The following is a 16,971-nucleotide window of genomic DNA, read 5'->3' as shown; positions in this document are numbered from 1 at the left end:
TACTTTTTAAACAAACATGTATTTTTCAAACATTTTGTTTCATAATTTAAACAAACAAGCAACGCCATTATTTTCTAGAAAGACAATTAATGACTAATACTCACACAACATTATTATCTCCTGGTGCAGGTGCATTTTGGCCACTCAGAGTTTGGGCCTGAATTTGGCTTGGTTGGGGACAAATCTTTCCAGGGTTCTCTTTGTGAAGGTTTTTTAATAATTCCCAGTCTCCAGAACCACTGGGATTATCTCTGTCAAACCAGTCTGTCCAACATCCTGACAACATGACAAAAAATAAATTGTCATGACTAAGAATGTACATGAATGAATATTGTGGCAGTAAGTATTGTTGATAAAACAGACATTTTTTTTTTTTTTTTTGAAGTATTTTCCATATTTTCCTTGGAAAACCAAAGTATAGCAACATACATCTGAGAAAATAAGGCAGTTGAGCAAAAGAGGGGTATGGATTAAACAAGGTTGTGGCAATGATTTGTTTGTTCAATAATACTTTCCATAACATTTTCTTTAAAAATCTATTAAATGTTTTGGGGTTTGTCTCTAAACTTCTTTATAAATAATATTTCAACAATTAGAGACAAAGCTCATGTGCTCCCTGCAGCAGTGATCAATGATCTCTTGAACACAGCAGTTCCAGAAAAAACTCCAATGTACAGCTTTTATTTACACAATTTCACTCCCATTGTTGTATGAGGCTGAGCTGACTTCAATAGTAATGCTTCTATTTCTATTTGATCCACACAACCCAAAAATCAACAAGTAAGTAATTTAAAAAGAAACCTGGGTGAGTAAGAATTCTCGAGATGTCTGTTTAGGAAAAAAGCAACTCAGAATTTATTGAAATTTACAGTGTTGTTTTAAAAAAAAAAAAAAAACAGACATCTGACAGACAATTAGAAAAGAGAGATTGTAGATTTAATAAAAAGGAATGTTCATACCTGGTACATCTTTGGGACACATGAAAAAGAGAAAAAAAAACATTACGGTTAAACGATATTTATTGTATCACATTTTTAATCTCTAAAAACAAATGTTGTTCCTATACAGAAAGCCTATGTAAATCTATGGACAGAGGAAGTTTGATATTTGTTTCAATATCTGCTCATTATTGTCCATGTTAAGGGTTATTTATATCATATATTACCTGCACAGTAAGGAGGGGAGCAGCGAAAACGAACTCTATAATCCTCACACTTCTTATCCTTCTGGTCTTTATTTTTGCAGATCAATCCGACACTTTGTGAAATCCTAGAAAATGACGAGAACAATTAAGATCTACTTTTTAAACAAACATGTATTTTTCAAACATTTTGTTTCATAATTTAAACAAACAAGCAACGCCATCATTTTTTAGAAAGACAATTAATGACTAATACTCACAGAACATTATTATCTCCTGGTGCAGGTGCATTTTGGCCACTCAGAGTTTGGGCCTGAATTTGGCTTGGTTGGGGACAAATCTTTCCAGGGTTCTCTTTGTGAAGGTTTTTTAATAATTCCCAGTCTCCAGAACCACTGGGATTATCTCTGTCAAACCAGTCTGTCCAACATCCTGACAACATGACAAAAAATAAATTGTCATGACTAAGAATGTACATTAATGAATATTGTGGTAGTAAGTATTGTTGATAAAACAGACATATTTATTTATTTATTTATTTTTTTTGAAGTACTTTCCGTATTTTCCTTGGAAAACCAAAGTATAGCAACTTATGTCTGAGAAAATAAGGCAGTTGAGCAAAAGAGGGGTATGGATTAAACAAGGTTGTGGCAATGATTTGTTTGTTCAATAATACTTTCCATAACATTTTCTTTAAAAAACTATTAAATGTTTTGGGGTTTGTCTCTAAACTTCTTTATAAATAATATTTCAACAATTAGAGACAAATCTCACGTGCTCTCTGCAGCAGTGGCTTTTTTCAAACTATTAATGAAGCTACTCATCGTTTAAATCATACTCTTGAACTTGTTCTAACATATGACCTTGATATTAATGAACTAAAAGTCTACCCTGAAAATCCTCTGCTATTAGATCACTTTTTAAAATCTTTTAACATTATCCTAGAGGATCTTGCACTGTGCAATAAAATAGTTACGAGTAGAAATCTGTCCAATAGTGCTGTGGCTAAATTTAAAGAGGCCATTCCTGCTGCCTTAAACTCAGTGCACCATCCAATAAATAACTATGAAATTAATTATAACCCCTCTCAACTGGATCTGCTTGTCGATAGCTCTGCTAGTCTACTAAAATCCACTTTGGACTCAATTGCCCCATTGAGGGAAAAAACTATTAAACGTCAGAGGAAAGCTCCGTGGTTTAGCTCTGAAACTCACACATTCAAACAAACAACCCGTCAATTAGAGAGAATGTGGCGCCCCAATAAAACAGAGGAGTCACGAATACTCTGGCAAGAAAGCCATAGTAAATACATGACAGCCTTACGACATAGTCGATCTACATACTATTCCTCACTAATTGAAGAAAATAAAAATAATCCGAGGTACATTTTCAGCACTGTAGCCAGGCTAACACAAAGTCAGAGCTCTATTGAGCCCATGATTCCTCTAGCCCTCAGCTGTGAGGACTTTATGACATTTTTTAACGATAAAATTCATAAGATTAGAGATAAAATTAGCCACTCCATGCCTTCACCTGGGCCTGCTGTACCATTAAATGTAAATAGGCCTAACCTAAACTGTTTCACACATATAGGACTTCAGGAACTTAACTCTATTATTTCATCCTCCAAACCATCGACCTGCCTTTCAGATCCGATCCCAACTAAGCTGTTTAAAGAAGTTATTCCCCTGGTCTGCCCATTTTTGTTGGAGACAATAAATATATCCCTATCAATAGGCTACGTGCCACAGTCCTTTAAAGTAGCTGTAATCAAACCCCTTCTCAAAAAACCCACTCTTGATTCCAGCACTTTAGCAAACTACAGGCCTATATCTAATCTTCCTTTTATTTCAAAGATTCTTGAGAAAGTTGTGGCGGCTCAGCTCTGTGAATTTCTTCAAAAAAACAGCCTGTTCGAGGACTTCCAGTCAGGTTTTAGAGCTCAACACAGCACAGAGACTGCTTTAGTTAAAGTAACTAATGATCTACTCTGGGCTTCAGATGAAGGACGACTCTCAGTGCTGGTTTTATTAGATCTTAGTGCAGCTTTTGACACTATAGATCACTATATTCTACTAGAGAGATTAGAGGAATTACTTGGAATTACAGGGACTGCCCTAAAACTGGTTTAAGTCTTACCTATCTGATAGGTACCAGTTTGTACACGTGAATAATAGGTCTTCTGTGTACACTAAAGTAAGCTACGGGTTCCTCAGGGCTCTGTGCTAGGTCCAATCCTCTTCTGTATCTATATGCTCCCCCTTGGTAATGTTATGAGAAAATACTCTGTTAACTTTCACTGCTATGCTGATGATACCCAACTGTATGTATCAATGAAGCCAGGTGAGACAAATCAGCTATCTAAACTTGAGGCCTGTCTAAAGGACATCAGGGCCTGGATGGACCAAAATTTTCTTCTTCTCAACTCAGACAAGACTGAGGTCATTGTACTGGGCCCACGACACCTTAGAGAAACCTATGCTAGCCTAACTGCCCTAGATGGCATTACTCTAGCACGAAGCACAACTGTTAGAAACCTTGGGGTTCTATTTGATCTGGACTTATCCTTCAACTCTCACATAAAACAAACTTCAAGAACTGCCTTCTTTCATCTCCGTAACATTGCCAAAATCAGATCTATCCTGTCTCAGGGCGACGCCGAAAAGCTAGTCCATGCTTTTGTTACCTCTAGACTGGATTATTGTAATTCTCTTTTAGCAGGCTGCCCGAGCAAGTCACTTAAGACACTTCAGCTGGTTCAAAATGCTGCAGCACGTGTACTGACTAAAACTAGGAGAAGAGATCACATTACTCCTGTATTAGCCTCTCTGCATTGGCTTCCCATAAAATATAGAATAGAATTCAAGATTCTTCTTCTCACTTATAAAGCCCTAAATGGACAGGCACCAGTCTATCTCAAGGAAATTGTAGTGCCATACAATCCCCCCAGAACACTACGCTCTCAAAATGCTGGACTACTCGTTGTTCCATTTGTCTCTAAAAGTAGTATAGGAGGAAGAGCTTTCAGTTATCAGGCCCCACTTCTCTGGAACCATCTACCAACCACGGTTCGGGGGGCAGACACCCTCTCTACCTTTAAGGTTAGGCTCAACACATTCCTCTTTGGTAAAGCTTTTAGTTAGGAACCAGCTCATAGCTCATAGTTGAGATGCAATAGGCATAGACTGCCGGTGGGGGGGGGGGGGGGGGGGGGGGGGGGGGGGGTCTGGCATGCTCGGTTGGATAGAGGTTGGAGAGGGCGTTAAGAGAGAGGTCATTTAGGTTAGAGAGGGACCGGAGAGGGTCCCATTCCTCTCTCAAACACTCCCTCTATGTCTGCTTCTTCCCTTGTGTGTTTGCTCTTGTACTCCTTTTGGCTTTTGTCTTGCAGGTCCGTGGGATCCTCAGTGTGGAGTTACAGAGTCTCAACAACTCTGTCTCCACCCTCTCCTCTGCACACACCCAACACAGCATATCGTGGATGGCTGTTCATCATAGGAATGGGATCCACACAAGGTTCCTGCTGCATAACAGAAGGTTTTCCTTGCCGCCATGATGACTTCATGTTGGGTGTGGGATACAAATGTATGTGTATATACGTATATATGCATATGTGTGTATCCATAAAATGAAGAGTCCGTCCTTAAGACTGCTCTACTGTAAAGTGCCTTGAGATGCCATTGGTTATGATTTGGCGCTATACAAATAAAGATTGATTGATTGATCAATGATCTCTTAAAAACAGCAGTTCCAGAAAAAACTCCAATGTACAGCTTTTATTTACACAATTTCACTCCCATTGTTGTATGAGGCTGAGCTGACTTCAATAGTAATGTTTCTATTTCTATTTGACCCACACAACCCAAAAATCAACAAGTAAGTAATTTAAAAAGAAACCTGGGTGAGTAAGAATTCTCGAGATGTCTGTTTAGGAAAAAAGCAACTCAGAATTTATTGAAATTTACAGTGTTGTTTTTTAAAAAAAAAAAACAGACATCTGACAGACAATTAGAAAAGAGAGATTGTAGATTTAATAAAAAGGAATGTTCGTACCTGGTACATCTTTGGGACACATGAAAAAGAGAAAAAAAAACATTACGGTTAAACGATATTTATTGTATCACATTTTTAATCTCTAAAAACAAATGTTGTTCCTATACAGAAAGCATATGTAAAGCTATGGACAGGGGAAGTTTGATATTTGTTTCAATATCTGCTCATTATTGTCCATGTTAAGGGTTATTTATATCATATATTACCTGCGCAGTAAGGAGGGGAGCAGCGAAAACGAACTCTATAATCCTCACACTTCTTATCCTTCTGGTCTTTATTCTTGCAGATCAATCCGACAGTTGGTGAAATCCTAGAAAATGACTAGAACAATTAAGATCTACTTTTTAAACAAACATGTATTTTTCAAACATTTTGTTTCATAATTTAAACAAACAAGCAATGCCATCATTTTTTAGAAAGATGATTAATGACTAATACTCACACAACATTATTATCTCCTGGTGCAGGTGCATTTTGGCCACTCAGAGTTTGGGCCTGAATTTGGCTTGGTTGGGGACAAATCTTTCCAGGGTTCTCTTTGTGAAGGTTTTTTAATAATTCCCAGTCTCCAGAACCACTGGGATTATCTCTGTCAAACCAGTCTGTCCAACATCCTGACAACATGACAAAAAATAAATTGTCATGACTAAGAATGTACATGAATGAAAATTGTGGCAGTAAGTATTGTTGATAAAACAGACATTTTTTTTTTTTTTTTTTTTTTTAAGTATTTTCCGTATTTTCCTTGGAAAACCAAAGTATAGCAACTTATGTCTGAGAAAATAAGGCAGTTGAGCAAAAGAGGGGTATGGATTAAACAAGGTTGTGGCAATGATTTGTTTGTTCAATAATACTTTCCATAACATTTTCTTTAAAAAACTATTAAATGTTTTGGGGTTTGTCTCTAAACTTCTTTATAAATAATATTTCAACAATTAGAGACAAATCTCACGTGCTCTCTGCAGCAGTGGCTTTTTTCAAACTATTAATGAAGCTACTCATCGTTTAAATCATACTCTTGAACTTGTTCTAACATATGGCCTTGATATTAATGAACTAAAAGTCTACCCTGAAAATCATCTGCTATCAGATCACTTTTTAATATCTTTTAACATTATCCTAGAGGATCTCGCACTGTGCAATAAAATAGTTACGAGTAGAAATCTGTCCAATAGTGCTGTGGCTAAATTTAAAGAGGCCATTCCTGCTGCCTTAAACTCAGTGCACCATCCAATAAATAACTATGAAATTAATTATAACCCCTCTCAACTGGATCTGCTTGTCGATAGCTCTGCTAGTCTACTAAAATCCACTTTGGTCTCAATTGCCCTATTGAGGGAAAAAACTATTAAACGTCAGAGGAAAGCTCCGTGGTTTAGCTCTGAAACTCACACATTCAAACAAACAACCCGTAAATTAGAGAGAATGTGGAGCTCCAATAAAACAGAGGAGTCACGAATACTCTGGCAAGAAAGCCATAGTAAATATATGACAGCCTTACGACATACTCGATCTACATACTATTCCTCACTAATTGAAGAAAATAAAAATAATCCGAGGTACCTTTTCAGCACTGTAGCCAGGCTAACACAAAGTCAGAGCTCTATTGAGCCCATGATTCCTCTAGCCCTCAGCTGTGAGGACTTTATGACATTTTTTACCGATAAAATTCATAAGATTAGAGATAAAATTAGCCACTCCATGCCTTCACCTGGGCCTGCTGTACCATTAAATGTAAATAGGCCTAACCTAAACTGTTTCACACATATAGGACTTCAGGAACTTAACTCTATTATTTCATCCTCCAAACCATCGACCTGCCTTTCAGATCCGATCCCAACTAAGCTGTTTAAAGAAGTTATTCCCCTGGTCTGCCCATTTTTGTTGGAGACAATAAATATATCCCTATCAATAGGCTACGTGCCACAGTCCTTTAAAGTAGCTGTAATCAAACCCCTTCTCAAAAAACCCACTCTTGATTCCAGCACTTTAGCAAACTACAGGCCTATATCTAATCTTCCTTTTATTTCAAAGATTCTTGAGAAAGTTGTGGCGGCTCAGCTCTGTGAATTTCTTCAAAAAAACAGCCTGTTCGAGGACTTCCAGTCAGGTTTTAGAGCTCAACACAGCACAGAGACTGCTTTAGTTAAAGTAACTAATGATCTACTCTGGGCTTCAGATGAAGGACGACTCTCAGTGCTGGTTTTATTAGATCTTAGTGCAGCTTTTGACACTATAGATCACTATATTCTACTAGAGAGATTAGAGGAATTACTTGGAATTACAGGGACTGCCCTAAAACTGGTTTAAGTCTTACCTATCTGATAGGTACCAGTTTGTACACGTGAATAATAGGTCTTCTGTGTACACTAAAGTAAGCTACGGGTTCCTCAGGGCTCTGTGCTAGGTCCAATCCTCTTCTGTATCTATATGCTCCCCCTTGGTAATGTTATGAGAAAATACTCTGTTAACTTTCACTGCTATGCTGATGATACCCAACTGTATGTATCAATGAAGCCAGGTGAGACAAATCAGCTATCTAAACTTGAGGCCTGTCTAAAGGACATCAGGGCCTGGATGGACCAAAATTTTCTTCTTCTCAACTCAGACAAGACTGAGGTCATTGTACTGGGCCCACGACACCTTAGAGAAACCTATGCTAGCCTAACTGCCCTAGATGGCATTACTCTGGCACGAAGCACAACTGTTAGAAACCTTGGGGTTCTATTTGATCTGGACTTATCCTTCAACTCTCACATAAAACAAACTTCAAGAACTGCCTTCTTTCATCTCCGTAACATTGCCAAAATCAGATCTATCCTGTCTCAGGGCGACGCCGAAAAGCTAGTCCATGCTTTTGTTACCTCTAGACTGGATTATTGTAATTCTCTTTTAGCAGGCTGCCCGAGCAAGTCACTTAAGACACTTCAGCTGGTTCAAAATGCTGCAGCACGTGTACTGACTAAAACTAGGAGAAGAGATCACATTACTCCTGTATTAGCCTCTCTGCATTGGCTTCCCATAAAATATAGAATAGAATTCAAGATTCTTCTTCTCACTTATAAAGCCCTAAATGGACAGGCACCAGTCTATCTCAAGGAGTTTGTAGTGCCATACAATCCCCCCAGAACACTACACTCTCAAAATGCTGGACTACTCGTTGTTCCATTTGTCTCTAAAAGTAGTATAGGAGGAAGAGCTTTCAGTTATCAGGCTCCACTTCTCTGGAACCATCTACCAACCACGGTTCGGGGGGCAGACACCCTCTCTACCTTTAAGGTTAGGCTCAAAACATTCCTCTTTGGTAAAGCTTTTAGTTAGGAACCAGCTCATAGGTCATAGTTAAGATGCAATAGGCATAGACTGCCGGGGGGGGGGGAAGGTGGCATGCTCGGTAAGAGAGAGGTCATTTAGGTTAGAGAGGGACCGGAGAGGGTCCCATTCCTCTCTCAAACACTCCCTCTATGTCTGCTTCTTCCCTTGTGTGTTTGCTCTTGTACTTCTTTTGGCTTTTGTCTTGCAGGTCCGTGGGATCCTCAGTGTGGAGTTACAGAGTCTCAACAACTCTGTCTCCACCCTTTCCTCTGCACACACCCAACACAGCATATCGTGGATGGCTGTTCATCATAGGAATGGGATCCACACAAGGTTCCTGCTGCATAACAGAAGGTTTTCCTTGCCGCCATGATGAATTCATGTTGGGTGTGGGATACAAATGTATGTGTATATACGTATATATGCATATGTGTGTATCCATAAAATGAAGAGTCCGTCCTTAAGACTGCTCTACTGTAAAGTGCCTTGAGATACCATTGGTTATGATTTGGCGCTATACAAATAAAGATTGATTGATTGATCAATGATCTCTTAAAAACAGCAGTTCCAGAAAAAACTCCAATGTACAGCTTTTATTTACACATTTTCACTCCCATTGTTGTATGAGGCTGAGCTGACTTCAATAGTAATGTTTCTATTTCTATTTGACCCACACAACCCAAAAATCAACAAGTAAGTAATTTAAAAAGAAACCTGGGTGAGTACGAATTCTCGAGATGTCTGTTTAGGAAAAAAGCAACTCAGAATTTATTGAAATTTACAGTGTTGTTTTTTAAAAAAAAAAACAGACATCTGACAGACAATTAGAAAAGAGAAATTGTAGATTTAATAAAAAGGAATGTCGTACCTGGTACATCTTTGGGACACATGAAAAAGAGAAAAAAAAACATTAAAGTTAAACGATATTTATTGTATCACATTTTTAATCTCTAAAAACAAATGTTGTTCCTATATAGAAAGCATATGTAAAGCTATGGACAGAGGAAGTTTGATATTTGTTTCAATATCTGCTCATTATTGTCCATGTTAAGGGTTATTTATATCATATATTACCTGCGCAGTAAGGAGGGGAGCAGCGAAAACGAACTCTGTAATCCTCACACTTCTTATCCTTCTGGTCTTTATTCTTGCAGATCAATCCGACACTTGGTGAAATCCTAGAAAATGACGAGAACAATTAAGATCTACTTTTTAAACAAACATGTATTTTTCAAACATTTTGTTTCATAATTTAAACAAACAAGCAATGCCATCATTTTTTAGAAAGATGATTAATGACTAATACTCACAAAACATTATTATCTCCTGGTGCAGGTGCATTTTGGCCACTCAGAGTTTGGGCCTGAATTTGGCTTGGTTGGGGACAAATCTTTCCAGGGTTCTCTTTGTGAAGGTTTTTTAATAATTCCCAGTCTCCAGAACCACTGGGATTATCTCTGTCAAACCAGTCTGTCCAACATCCTGACAACATGACAAAAAATAAATTGTCATGACTAAGAATGTACATGAATGAATATTGTGGCAGTAAGTATTGTTGATAAAACAGACATTTTTATTTTATTTTTAAATATTTTCCGTATTTTCCTTGGAAAACCAAAGTATAGCAACTTATGTCTGAGAAAATAAGGCAGTTGAGCAAAAGAGGGGTACGGATTAAACAAGGTTGTGGCAATGATTTGTTTGTTCAATAATACTTTCCATAACATTTTCTTTAAAAAACTATTAAATGTTTTGGTGTTTGTCTCTAAACTTCTTCATAAATAATATTTCAACAATTAGAGACAAAGCTCACGTGCTCCCTGCAGCAGTGATCAATGATCTCTTAAACACAGCAGCTCCATAAAAAACTCCAATGTACAGCTTTTATTTACACATTTTCACTCCCATTGTTGTATGAGGCTGAGCTGACTTCAATAGTAATGTTTCTATTTCTATTTGACCCACACAACCCAAAAATCAACAAGTAAGTAATTTAAAAAGAAACCTGGGTGAGTAAGAATTCTCGAGATGTCTGTTTAGGAAAAAAGCAACTCAGAATTTACTGAAATTTACAGTGTTGTTTAAAAAAAAAAAAAAACAGACATCTGACAGACAATTAGAAAAGAAAGATTGTAGATTTAATAAAAAGGAATGTTCGTACCTGGTACATCTTTGGGACACATGAAAAAGAGAAAAAAAAACATTACGGTTAAACGATATTTATTGTATCACATTTTTAATCTCTAAAAACAAATGTTGTTCCTATACAGAAAGCATATGTAAATCTATGGACAGAGGAAGTTTGTTATTTGTTTCAATATCTGCTCATTATTGTCCATGTTAAGGGTTATTTATATCATATATTACCTGCGCAGTAAGGAGGGGAGCAGCGAAAACGAACTCTATAATCCTCACACTTCTTATCCTTCTGGTCTTTATTTTTGCAGATCAATCCGACACTTGGTGAAATCCTAGAAAATGACGAGAACAATTAAGATCTACTTTTTAAAAAAACATGTATTTTTCAAACATTTTGTTTCATAATTTAAACAAACAAGCAACGCCATCATTTTTTAGAAAGACAATTAATGACTAATACTCACAGAACATTATTATCTCCTGGTGCAGGTGCATTTTGGCCACTCAGAGTTTGGGCCTGAATGTGACTTGGTTGGGGACAAATCTTTCCAGGGTTCTCTTTGTGAAGGTGTTTTAATGTTTCCCAGTCTCCAGTACCACAGGGATTATCTCTGTCAAACCAGTCTGTCCAACATCCTGAGACAAGAGAGAATAAATCATCGTGACTAAGAATGTACATTAATGAATATTGTGGCAGTAAGTATTATTGATCAAACACACAATGAGGAAATTAGGATGAGCAGAAGAGGGTTATGCTTTAAACAAGGTTGTGACAATCATTTGTTTGTTCAAGAATTAACAAATACTTTCCACAAAATCTATCTAATACTGTATATCAAAGATTGTCCGTCTGTGTGTGTGTGGCCTGAATATTTACCTGAGGGGGTGTCTGTTCACCGGAAACTTTTATACAAGCATTACGTTGGAGTTATTTGGTGTTGCAAAACGTTCATTTTAATTTTATTTTGCACATGGATTATTCCGAATGGTTTACCAGAAATGAAACAAATTCAGCGTTTGAACTCAGTGTGGGGGCGCTAGCGCACCAATCTGTTCATTTACACCCTCTGACAATCAATAGAAGTGTTTGTAGAGCCGACGTGGTGTCAGGTCAACCTGAAACTTTGTTAAGAGCCTTCCCAAGGCCCGAGGGTGTGCATCCGTTATTTTGGAGTTATTTGATCATTTCAAAACATTAATTTTCATTTTAGTTTGACCGCTTGCCCAGATGGACCGGACCCGGAAGTTAAGACGGGACCCGGAAGCAGCGACTGTGCCATTTTCACCACAAGCTGTATAACCTAATGCGCACCATGGATTTACATGCTTAACACACAAAGAGAAAGACAACGGAAGAGTGCCCGGACGTTTCAAATAGTTCCCGGAAGTTGTTGACGGCCAATAGCCGACCTATCTGGTTCTTCAGACAGAGAACGCATTTCAACCTGATGTGAGAAGCGGGTGCACACGCGGCTGATGCGCGTACGTGTATGTGTGAGATTGTGCCCATGGAGGAGCCCACGAACAAGTAGCAGGACACACACGCGCGGCTGATGCGTGAGAGTGTCGGCCTGTTCTTTCTATACGGTATCACAAAGATGAAAGATTGTAACATTAAACTAGGGAAATCGCACACGCTATTTTGCTTTGCACCTGCAAATGTTCCCCTTTATAACACTACACATACTTATTTGGCAATAATTGACAACTCTACTTAAGCTCCCACTATATAAATACATACTTCCAACGGACACTGCACTAGTTTTCTTAAAAACTATTAAATGTATTTGGGTTTGTCACTCCAAAACTTAAAAATCTTCTATTTTTCCTTGATATCTTAGCATTAACAAATATCAACAGCTGTAGACAGAGTCAGAATTGATCCCTATATCCACACATCAGTGAAAGACTTCATAAACTTCTTTATAAATAATATTTCAACAATTAGAGACAAAGCTCACGTGCTCCCTGCAGCAGTGATCAATGATCTCTTAAACACAGCAGTTCCAACATGCAGCTTTTATTTACACAGTTTCACTCCCATTGTTGTATGAGGCGGAACTGATTTATACTATATCAATTAAAACACAACTCACCCTCTTTTATGCGTCTATCACATATCCGGATGTCTGTTAAGAATAAAAGTCAGTATTTATTCAAATAAAAAGTGTTGGTTTATAAATTGCAGATACAAATGTGAAAGAGAGATTGTAGATTTATAAAAACAAAAGTTCCTACCTGCTAATCCTTCAGGATGAAAAAGAGAAGAAAAAGTTCAACAGTTAAAATATATGATTTTTTGTATTATATTTTATTTCCTAAAAATAAATGTTCAATAATGGAATACAAAAACAAGAGTCAGGTTAACAGTTTTTATAGCTGAACACTTCATGTCGATAAAGTCAGATTTAAAAATGCACAGATTTTTCTGTAACTTGTAAAAGTTGAAAGTCTTGGACCATGAATGTAAGATAAAAACAGGCTTGGCCAGAAACATCATTTAAAATGCACAAAGTTTGTTCATTCTGGATTGTTCCTGGAACTTGAAGGATTTCAGACATTTTTGGCCCTATATTTTCCAGATTAGATATTGAATTCATCAAACGATTATTTTGTGTAATTTAACGTACAAAAATCAATGATAAATTGTGTCTATGCAACATTTAAAGATGAAAAAAATAGAAACAGGCTTGGCTAGAAACATCATTTAAAATGCAGATATTTTGTTTATTCTGTATTGTCAGGATTGTTATTGGATCAACTTGAAGGTTTTAAGATTGCATTCATTCCCATTATTTTCCACATGACTATTCAGTATAATTTATCATACAGAACTAATAATAATAATGCATTGGATTTTATATAGTGCTTTATCATAGACACTCAAAGCGCTTTACAGAAGTAAGGCATTATTCTTTCACTTCACACTTTGTAGTGGTAAGTTACTATTGTAGCCACAGCTGCCCTGGGGCAGACTGGCAGAAGCAACACTGACACTCACACACAATGATGAAGTGTCTTGCCCAAGGACACAATGACAGTTACCACTGGAGCAACTGTCCCCCAGAAAATGTTTAAAAATTGTAAAATTTGTTTTTATTCAGTAATTTAGAAGATGGACCCACCTGAAACCAGAATGGCAGCAATGGCAACAAGGACCTACAACAAAAAGTTAAAAATAGCTAATTTGATTTACAGGTGTTTGAATAGATTGGCATTTAATAGAATTAATACGTTACCAAACGAAGCATGTTTGCAGATCAGCAGAAATCCTGCAAAAAGATGAAGTTAATCTTTGGTAAAAACTGGCATGAACGAAATCAGCAATATTACAGATTATGAAAAGAGAGAAGATATATTTACCAAAAGCCTTCTCAGAGGAACAATGTGGTGATGTGACCCTGTCCACCTGACTGAGTATGGCAACAGCAATGGTCATTTTATAGTCACTTCAGCATCTCAGGATATACGTGTCAGATGGCACACCTAAAAGATCATGACCCTAAGGACAAAAGAACTTTTCTTCCAGGGTAAAAAAGAAATAAAAATCTTAATTATCCCTTTAACCACAAGGTAGACCTACCTGAACCAGCAAAACAAGTAGTACAGTAATTTGTAATTAAAAAACAACATTTGTTTTCAAGCTGGTCAGCTGTTGCTTGAAATAAGTTCACTAGCCTATACTGTTTGCTTTTGTTTTGCTCATGAACAGAATAAAAAGTTATCATAACCACCGACTCATACTAATATACATGTTTGTCATTTTAAAGTTGGATGCCAATGCTTAAGAACATATGAGAGTGAGCTCGGATGTGGGTGATGTGTTGAAATAAATGTAGTGTGTGGGTAATGTGGCTGGCTTTTAGTCCAGCAGGGGGAATGAGGATGGAAATTAGCTTTGGCTACAATCTTGCATATAGAGGGTTTTTACCGACATTCTGGGAAGAAACATGTTGAAGGCACTCGGAGGTAAACACTGCGATGGATAAACCACAGAAAAGCTCCTCAAAATGCATTAGACAGTAGATGCAAAGGCATACAGGGAAGGACTTGATCCACAGGAAAGGACACAATATTTGCAAAAGTTAAGCTTTATTGGTGGTGCAGATCCATACTCGTTGGCTCCCGTTGGATCAATGACGACCTGGAGAGTCTTCAGTCTACCATGTATCCTGATATCGTCAACTACCTGGTTTTCACCAAGCCCATCCACAGTGGAAGACCTTAAATCTTATCAATGTTTGAAGGCCTATAACCAGATGGTGTGTGAATGGGAGAGGGAGATGCAGTACCAAGTCATCAATAACAGATGTGCCGTGAAGGCCAAAGTAAGTAATGTAATAACGTCTTTAACCAACCTAACCTTAACTGTATGATATCATGAATAAATACCCAAGGTGTAATGTTGGCCAAGAGTTTTTCATTTCAAGGACCTCCAGTTTAATCCGTGTATCATTCGTTCATTCGTTTTTTATTATGTAACAAAAACATAAAAAATGAAAAAAAACCCACTCGATTTGATATTCGTTTCCAAAACCAAAATGAAAAAATGGAACATGCCTTGTTTTTCAAATTCAAGCTTTTTTGCTTCCGTACAGAAAATGGAAAACAAACACCTTTATCCATTTTCTCCATTACCGATTGGCCAAAGTACATGACACGGAAGTGTACTTTCATCCGACGCTAACAGCTATGCTAATGGCAGTTCGGCATGACAAGATCGCTGCTTCCAACTGTGCATCCGAAAGGTGTCCTTTTCGCTTTAGCTGGTGTTAGGCACAGAACCTCCTCACGGACACAGAGACTCCTAAGTGTTGCAGAGCTAAAGATATCACGGAATGTGTAACGCTTCACTTCCATTTTTAATTTTCTTAACCGAAGCAAAAGAGCTTGAATTTGAAAATCAAGGCATTTTCTGTTTTTTCATTTTGGTTTTGGAAACAAATATCAAATCATGAGTGGTTTTTTTTTCCGTTTTTCATGTTTTTGTTACATAATGAAAAACAATGAATGATACATGGATTCAGTTTGATTTGCATTAGTCCACAGTCTACATTTCTATATACACTGTACATTATAAATTACAAAGTAAAGTCAATCACTGTTTAAATTCACTTACTTGACAAGAAATGGCCCGAACAAATTTGGATATTTTTCAAATTTTTTCCACGCAGGTTCTGGTTTTGCTTTGTTACAAGTTTTGGAAGTCTATAAAACCAGCCATTTTGGCTCAGAATAGACGCCCGTTTCACCTAGTTAACAGTATAGTAGTTACATAGTATGTCTTATGTTTTACAGTTCTGTTTTGTTTACATTAATAATAATACATATCACAAACATTAATCCTTAAGTCCAGCCCCTTGAGAGAGACAAAAGGTTTATTACATGCCAAAATGCATGAAAACTGTGAACTTATGTAGTAAATGATGATAAATAGGTTATCCTGAAACAAAGTATATGCACTGTATGTGTAATGGGGGTTGGGGAGTTGCTGGGGAAAGTTTGAATAACAGTGAATTGACCAAAAGTTTATGGAGGGAGAGTAAAGCGACCGGGTGTGAGCACCCCTTAGTTACCAAGGAGGACAGCAACCATGATGTCACAAATTTATTAAAAAGATTAAGGTAAAACAGATTAAAATGCCCACAAATTAAAATCAACGTATGCTAAAATCCATTAACGATGTGGGCTAAGGAACGAATAAAATAGGGGAAAAAGTCACTGTCCACAATAAAGTGCAATGTGCAGCTACGCCCAGGTCCTCCGCTCCCCCTTGTCCCAAGGCGGTAGATCCCACTGGTCACAGGCTCAGGGTCCCCTGAAAATGCAAAACATAGGCCAGCACGGGGGTCCGAGACTACGTCCGAAGGAGGGGTGTTGCCACGTCACTTACAGGGCAAGGCAGAGTTCCCCTCTGCCTCTGCGTGTATGTGGCTTTTAACACTCCAATCAGTCTCGATACTTCCCGCTGGCTCCAGCCCTCCACACGCTGGGACACCTACACAGAACAACTACCGGCAGTCAAACGTCCCACAACAATATCCCCGATCTGACTTTGTCCAACAAGTGTTACTACGTTCCCATAGGGTACTCACACGGAAGGCAGAGTCCTCCTCTGCCCCTGCGTGTATATCGCCTCGCAACACTTGTGATCCCGGCGTGCTTGTGGTCCCCGATGCGTGTGCCGTCCTGTGCCCTGGGAACCTGGAGGGCAGAGTCCTCCTCTGCCCCTGGGAACCTGGGGAGGACCCACAGCTTCCCTGCTGCTCCTTCTCCTGTCTGTGTCGTTTTTCCTCCCCCCTGCTCCTTCTCCTGTCTGCCCC

General features: G+C 38.0%; 1 protein-coding gene across 1 annotated transcript in view; it reads right to left on the bottom strand.

Annotated features, from left to right (window-relative positions):
• LOC114458057 (mucin-5AC-like) overlaps positions 1-14,052 on the bottom strand; it is a 45,534-nt gene extending 31,482 nt beyond the window's left edge. Inside the window, exons 1-18 of the mRNA XM_028440302.1 lie at positions 14,012-14,052; positions 13,888-13,920; positions 13,774-13,807; positions 12,887-12,895; positions 12,745-12,777; positions 11,113-11,284; positions 10,877-10,980; positions 10,671-10,679; positions 9,820-9,991; positions 9,584-9,687; positions 9,378-9,386; positions 5,637-5,808; positions 5,401-5,504; positions 5,195-5,203; positions 1,402-1,573; positions 1,166-1,269; positions 960-968; positions 105-276 (exon numbers count right to left, since the gene is read on the bottom strand). Of these exons, the coding sequence (XP_028296103.1) occupies positions 105-276; positions 960-968; positions 1,166-1,269; positions 1,402-1,573; positions 5,195-5,203; positions 5,401-5,504; positions 5,637-5,808; positions 9,378-9,386; positions 9,584-9,687; positions 9,820-9,991; positions 10,671-10,679; positions 10,877-10,980; positions 11,113-11,284; positions 12,745-12,777; positions 12,887-12,895; positions 13,774-13,807; positions 13,888-13,899 (1,400 nt within the window). The 5' untranslated portion in view covers positions 13,900-13,920; positions 14,012-14,052. The remainder of the gene's footprint in view (positions 1-104; positions 277-959; positions 969-1,165; positions 1,270-1,401; positions 1,574-5,194; positions 5,204-5,400; positions 5,505-5,636; positions 5,809-9,377; positions 9,387-9,583; positions 9,688-9,819; positions 9,992-10,670; positions 10,680-10,876; positions 10,981-11,112; positions 11,285-12,744; positions 12,778-12,886; positions 12,896-13,773; positions 13,808-13,887; positions 13,921-14,011) is intronic.
• Positions 14,053-16,971: the final 2,919 nt, after the last annotated feature.

Source organism: Gouania willdenowi, chromosome 24, assembly GCF_900634775.1.
Source record: "Gouania willdenowi chromosome 24, fGouWil2.1, whole genome shotgun sequence".
NCBI lineage: Eukaryota > Metazoa > Chordata > Actinopteri > Blenniiformes > Gobiesocidae > Gouania > Gouania willdenowi.
Note: the sequence above shows the minus strand (reverse complement) of the source record. Positions and strands in the feature narration are given on the sequence as shown.